Genomic DNA, 7500 nt, shown 5'->3' on the forward strand with positions numbered 1-7500 from the left:
TCTATCTCAAAACACTAGAAACAATGACGTGTTGTCGGGTCCAAGTCTATCTCAAAACACTAGAAACAATGACGTGTTGTCGGGTCCAAGTCTATCTCAAAACACTAGAAACAATGACGTGTTGTCGGGTCCAAGAGTGGACAGAATGGTCAGCACCTGGCGAATGATTGGAGCACGCAGAGACCTCCCGCAGCCCTGACCAGTCACCCTTTTGTGGTCAGAGAGAGAGAGAGAGAGAGAGAGAGAGAGAGAGAGAGAGAGAGAGAGAGAGAGAGAGAGAGAGAGAGAGAGAGAGAGAGAGAGAGAGAGAGAGAGAGAGAGAGAGAGAGAGAGAGAGAGAGAGAGAGAGAGAGAGAGAGCGTCCCACAGTGACCATGTATGCAGCTATTGAAAATCGAACAGAAAATTCCAGATTTACGGAACCCGCCTCCCCCCTTCTTCCCCTGACCGCCCTCATCCAACACAACTCTTTCGTCTATTTCATTACCCCCCTCCCCCCCCTCACACACACCCCGGCCTACGTAACGTATGGAACAAAAAATGTAGCACTGAATACCTCCTATACAATTGCTCTTCCAAATCAGCTCCCCCCCCCCCCCTCCACCCGATGTTTTGGACTGGGGTGGCACTGGCCGCATAGACCACGCGCTGTGTCCGGCCAGGCGAGCCGGGTGGACGGGTAGTCGGGTGGATTCAGTCAATTATTGCTCGTTGTGCGTGCTGGGTGCTATTCTGCGAGATCGTGTGTGATTTTACTCCAAGCTCTTTCTCACCTGTGACCGTCTCCCCTCGTCAGTTCCTACCTGGGCAGGTGAGTGAGAGTGAAAAGGTGAGAGTGAGACAGAGACTCCTTGTTCCCTGTTTGATCAGCGACGTGATCGAGATTTAGCACCCGGGGGATCTCATTACTTCTGTGTGTGCCACTCGTCTCATTCCCCGCAACAACTCCATGTCTTGTACTCACAGCATTAACCCCCCCCCCCCACCCCCTCCTTTCATTTCTTTGTCTGTCTCGGTGTGATTGAAGATATTTCTTGTGTTAAGAATAAAAGCAATGTTCATTGAAAGTTTTCACTTTTTGCGCAGTACTTTCTTGTGGACAAAAAAGGACTGAGCTGATTCGAAAAGAGCGCATAAGCTACCCAGTGAGGTTTTGTTCTCGGTATGTCGACCGTAAGTGTACATGTTTTAATATATATATCAGATGTTTATATTTATTTAAAAAAAATGATCACACCTTTTATTCAGCTACCTGTGTAACTATTCCGAATTCTACTTGGAGATACATGTATTACTGAAATACCCAGGTGTAATCGCATGTAGCACATCATTAAACGACAAATGCCATGTGGCCAAAACGTCAAAACTACAAAACATTCTTTCTTTTTTTATTTGGTGTTTAACGTCGTTTACAACCACGAAGGTTATATCGCGACGGGGAAAGGGAGGAGATGGGATAGAGCCACTTGTCAATTGTTTCTTGTTCACAAAAGCACTAATCAAAAATTTGCTCCAGGGGCTTGCAACGTAGTACAATATATTACCTTACTGGGAGAATGCAAGTTTCCAGTACAAAGGACTTAACATTTCTTACATACTGCTTGACTAAAATCTTTTCAAAAATTGACTATATTCTATACAAGAAACACTTAACAAGGGTAAAAGGAGAAACAGAATCCGTTAGTCGCCTCTTACGATATGCTGGGGAGCATCGGGTAAATTCTTCCCCCTAACCCGCGGGGGGAAAACATTTATTTTCATCACACAAAATAACTTCGCTGGAGAAACATGATATGCAGAATGTACAAGTTTATTAACACAGAGCGCAAATACGCAAAACCAAACCCTTTTACAACTTGTGGAAACTGCATCTGACAATCGCAGCTCGAACATTGCAAGAAAGTTCTAGAAGTGTGAAAGGGAAGGTGTCATGTCAGCTTTGCCTTGCCTTGCTCTGTGGGCCTGCACTTGACACAGGTTATCGGGATCCTCTTCACATTTGACGTACCACGCACACACCTAGGGTATCTGTCTTGTCTTGTCATGTCGTCTTTGTTTTAACAGCCATGTTTTCAGCGTTTGAATGGCTGAGTGGTGACAAAAACGCTCCATTACACTGTTTGCATTTTGTGAGGTGAGTATTTGACGCCTTTCTCTGTTGCGTGAACACTTTCAAAGGCGAGAAATGTTGGTTAAAAAATACCAAACAAATTGATTATGTTAATGGCGAGGTATCTTACGGCGGTACAAAGAACTGCGATGCAAGGTCTTTGGTTAATAATCCCCCTTTTCTGAAGAAAGAACAAGTCGCGTAAGGCGAAAATACAACATTTAGTCAAGTAGCTGTCGAACTCACAGAATGAAACTGAACGCAATGCAACGCAGCAAGACCGTATACTCGTAGTCTTAGCATCGTCAGCCACCGCTCACGGCAAAGGCAGTGAAATTGACAAGAAGAGCGGTTTAGTAGTTGCGCTGAGAAGGATAGCACGCTTTTCTGTACCTCTCTTCGTTTTAACTTTCTGAGCGTATTTTTAATCCAAACATATCATATCTATATGTTTTTGGAATCAGGAACCGGCAAGGAATAAAATGAAAGTGTTTTTAAATTGATTCCGAAAATTTGATTTTGATAATAATTTTTATATATTTAATTTTCAGAGCTTGTTTTTAATCCAAATATAACATATTTATATGTTTTTGGAATCAGCAAATGATGGAGAATAAGATGAACGTAAATTTGGATCGTTTTATAACAAAACTATTTTTTTTCATTTTTCTGATTTTTAATGACCAAAGTCATTAATTAATTTTTAACCCAGCAAACTGAAATGCAATACCGAAGTCCGGGCTTTGTCGAACATTACTTGACCAAAATTTCAACTAATTTGGTTGAAAAATGAGGGCGTGACAGTGCCGCCTCAACTTTCACGAAAAGCCGGATATGACGTCATCAAAGACATTTATAAAAAAAAAATGAAAAAAAGTATGGGGATATCATACCCAGGAACTCTCATGTCAAATTTCACAAAGATCGGTCCAGTAGTTTAGTCTGAATCGCTCTACACACACACACAGACACACACACACACACACACACACACACACACATACACCACGACCCTCGTCTCGATTCCCCCCTCTACGTTAAAACATTTAGTCAAAACTTGACTAAATGTAAAAAAAAAAAACCAAAGACCCACGTTTGTCAATGAAAGCTATCCATGACATTATCTGCATACGAGAAGACAGAGTTCAAGAATAGGAAACGTGTATAAAGGAGATTAAAGGACTTTACAGCAATGCTCTGAAACTACGTCGGTCAAGACAACAATTGCATTGAAAATCCTGCTGTAAACTTGTAAGCAGACTTACATATATACATACATACATAAGACAGACTGGCAAACAAACAGACATTACACGAGTAGATACGCAGACAAACCAAAATGACAGACAGACAGGTAGACATACGGACAGACAGACAGACAGACAGACAGACAGACATACGAACAGACAGACAGACAAACAGAGAGGCAGGCAAACAGACAGACAGACAGGTTAGATCATATCATTATGTTTTAACTGAGTATAATTCAAAGGCAACAGTAATTGATGTGATCACAAGAGTTGTAAGCAGGCATGAACAATAATGACGTTTACAAAAATAAACGAATTCATACAAATCAATCAATCAATCAATCAATCAATCAACCATGTACCAACCAATCAATCAATCAATCTTTTTTTGACAAGAGAAGACACAGTTAAGAAAGGATTTTGGTACTAGGTTTGACGTGACTTTACAGCTTTCCCTGTATCTCCTCCCAGTGAAGAAATCAAGTCAATGTAACCAGTCGCGTGACATGTTCCATTGCTCTCCAGTTATGGCACGAGGCTTTTCATCGGGAAATCATAAAGGTGTCTTATCAGGAGAGGTCACTGTATTTATGGGTTTGTTACTTTCAGTTTATCTCTTCATAAACACGGGCAAATACTGGCACTTCTGGTTCTGGTCTCTTCATTTCTTGGGCAAAACTGGGAGGATTAATAACTGCGCTTGTAAAACCGTAAATACATATTTTATAGACTTCTGTTGCTGAGAACAATGTTGAAAATACCCGCGATGGTTTATGGTTTATGTGTCAAATTATTTCTGGTTAAATATGTTGTAAAATTGCACATGTAACTCAATGGTTTTTTTCTTCATGTTCTTTTTATTTGACCCCACCAGCCCCTTTCACTCTGTGTGTGCGTGCATGTGTATATGAGAGAGATTTACGGATAAAATAAACAAGATAAGATATACAAAAAATGTATGAATAAGAGTTATGATGTACGTAAGCCATTGCTGCTTAATTACAATCAGCGCTTGGTCATGAGGGAAGAGAGAGAGAGAGAGAGAGAGAGAGAGAGAGAGAGAGAGAGAGAGAGAGAGAGAGAGAGAGAGAGAGAGAGAGAGAGAGAGAGAGAGAGAGAGAGAGAGAGAGAGTGTGTGGATGGATAGATGTGTGTGCGTTGTTATGGTTACCCCTGCCACTGTTGTTATTGACTGTAACTCGTTCCTTATCGTTTCAGACATGACCAGGACACACCATCAGTTAGGGGTGTAACTGAGCTCTCTTCCTGGACAACTTGATACCCGGAACCGCTACCTGCCAATCGATCGAACAGTCTGTATGCTGGAGCACTGATACATCCTGGCAGGAGCCTGCACAGTGTTACTGAAACAATCCCACACACTGACTCTCCTGTACCTGCGGTTCGTCGTGCTTGACTGTAGCTAAACGACAGCAGGAACAGGCAAGAAACTACGCAAGTGAAATACATTTTTGACTCGTAAAACCAAGTTGCCAATTGTGCGACCTTGACAGAGGACAGAGGAAGTTCGGATAGCGTTGTGCTCAATGACTGCTGGACAGGTCAACATCAACAGCTTAAGGTGAACCTGCTCGGACAGTGTTGAAACTGATAACATTTGGTTTCGCTATCCTAACCAAAACCTCAAAAACGAAGGAAAACTGAAAGCAAGGCCACCTCATTACATCAGTTTTTATGAGTCTAATTAAAAGGACGGAGAAAACGTTTGTGACTTCATACTGAGAAAACTGTCAATAAACCCTACCAGAAAAACAACACCCCCATTCCACACTTGTTCACCAGCACCACCCACCAGCACCACCCACCAGCACCACCCACAAGCACCACCAGCCACCAGCCACCAGTCAGCATGAACGTGTTCAAGAAGTTGAGCGCGCGGACAGGGCCGGATGAGCAGGGGGGCAACACGTCGGACAAGCGGAGCGAGGTCAGCGACAGCACGAGCAGCACGCGCAAGGTCAAGCTCAGCCGCTTCCGCCTCAAGATGCGCATGATGTCCAGGCTGGGCATGGCGGGCATGGTGTCCGGCAACAAGGCCAACTCCGTGCGCTACGAGCCCACCTACAAGACAGACCCGGACGAGAACCACAAGTTCTCACAGCGCAAGGCGGAGCAGATCATCTACAGGTAGGTCGTACTGTTACCACAAGTTCTCACAGCGCAAGGCGGAGCAGATCATCTACAGGTAGGTCGTACTGTTACCGCAAATAGTGACCCCCCCCCCTTTTTTTTTAGAAGGCCCAATATTTGAGAAAATCCATTCTTAAAAAGAAGGGGGTCTTAAAATGGGGGCTAATGTAGAGAGGTTAAGAACAGACAATGTGAACCAAATCAAGGCCTTAAACATGGGGGAGTCTACAATTGGGGGTTCCGCTGTACCATGGCCTTTGACGTCGGAGATTTCGCTTCGAAGGAGAGGGTAAAAAAAAAAGTCGTAATTTTTGTAATGGATACTGTACGTCTCTAACACTTGGCATGTAATGGATACTGTACGTCTCTAACACTTGGCATGTAATCGATACCGTACGTCTCTAACACTTGGCATGGTTGTGTCTTAGCGTGCTGGACGTGTACCTGTCGCAGAAGTCGTACGACCCGCGCCGCTTCCCGCTGCTGAGCAAGACGCTGGCCGAGCTGATCAAGGAGAGGGTCAAGGCCACGGGGCTGGAGCGCTACAAGATCGTCGCCATAGTCACCATGTGCGAGAACAAGAGCCAGGGCACGCGCGTGGCCTCGCGCTGTCTGTGGAACCAATCGTGTGACGACCACGCCTCTGTGGTGTACGAGGGCGCAAACTTCTTCGCCGTCGGCTCCGTGTACGCCGTCTACTTTGAGTAACATCCCCCAAAACGGTCTTACATGTAAAAACTTATTCGTGCAAAAACATGAGTGAACGTGGGAGTTTCAGCCTATGAACGAAGAAGAACAAGAAGAAGGGTAACATCACCAGTGCTCGACTCGCATGATGTGCTAAGCATTTGACGTCAGCTGAACTACGACGTCATTCGGCGCATTAACTATGCAACTGAAGGAGTTACCAACGTGAACGAAACATTTGTGATACCGCATGCATTAATTATGACATCATTCAGAGGAGTCATAGATACGCGAATAAAACCTTTGTGATACTCCCTTGTGACTGCGGGCCTCCCACACTTCGACCATGGACTTACATGTCTGATATAACTCTGTGTCGGTGTGTAGGAGGCACATTTGTGATAATGTTTCATCAGACATAACAGATAGCGATGCTGAATTGACCTTCACTTACAGAACTTAATGAGCCAAGTGAGGGACTAATACGGCGTGACTATCGATGATAGTCTGTAAGCATGAAATACGCAGACTTGTTAACCTACTCTTTATGTATATGCGTAGATTAACAAACCGAACAGACAGTGATATGTTGGACTTTTTTTCTGAGGATTATGTGTGTGCATTGTTCATTACTAAGCATAAGTACTCGATTTTCTTTTACTTTCATTTACTATAACTCTTGATCCCTATAACCTCGCCTATTGTATATTGTAAAGTTTCGGGGATAAACAGGAAACTGATTTTGTGTGTAACGCTGCTGTCAAAAAAAAAAAAAAAAAAAAAAAAATTGGGGCCACAGACAAGTAGCATAAATTATACAAGTAGTATAGGGATATAGTACAGCCATACCGGGATGTTTCATAAGACTTTCTTTGTAATAATACCTGTGAACATGATTTCCTGCGTCATGCTTTTGTCAAACGCAAAGGTCGACTTCGGGTCGTAAATACCTAATATATCGCCTTGTTTGAGTGTTTCATAAAACTTTCTCTGTGTTAATATTGCGGAGACTTCTATCTGCAGGGCAGACTTGTAGTTATAGGAACAAAGCAACACCTGACTCTGACAGCAAGGTTGACCCGAGGGACCGTAGGGCTGCTCTTTGTGTTATTCAGTTCTTAGCGCGGCTTGTGTAAAATCACTGACTTTATCATAATCACTGCCCGCACAAACACAGAAGAGACAATGACTGGGTATGAACTCTATAGGCACCGTCACTCTGTCACCTCTCGTATGAACTGCTTAGCTGAATATATATATATAATCATATACATATAAGACAGTGGACATAATATTATATTG

General features: G+C 43.3%; 1 protein-coding gene across 3 annotated transcripts; it reads left to right on the plus strand.

Moving 5' to 3' along the window:
• Positions 1-676: 676 nt before the first annotated feature.
• On the plus strand, positions 677-7094 carry LOC138953867 (dynein light chain Tctex-type protein 2B-like). Of its 3 annotated transcripts, none has more exons than XM_070325821.1 (3): positions 677-811; positions 4579-5508; positions 5940-7094. In XM_070325821.1, exons 2-3 carry the CDS (start codon positions 5231-5233, stop codon positions 6217-6219), a joined length of 558 nt encoding a protein of 185 aa, XP_070181922.1. In that variant the 5' UTR covers positions 677-811; positions 4579-5230; the 3' UTR covers positions 6220-7094. The 3 variants fall into 3 exon arrangements, with proteins under 3 accessions (XP_070181922.1, XP_070181923.1, XP_070181924.1); XM_070325822.1 differs by lacking the exon at positions 677-811 and adding an exon at positions 1052-1173; XM_070325823.1 differs by lacking the exon at positions 677-811 and adding an exon at positions 1073-1162.
• Positions 7095-7500: the final 406 nt, after the last annotated feature.

Source organism: Littorina saxatilis, linkage group LG17 (genome assembly GCF_037325665.1).
Source record: "Littorina saxatilis isolate snail1 linkage group LG17, US_GU_Lsax_2.0, whole genome shotgun sequence".
Lineage (NCBI taxonomy): Eukaryota > Metazoa > Mollusca > Gastropoda > Littorinimorpha > Littorinidae > Littorina > Littorina saxatilis.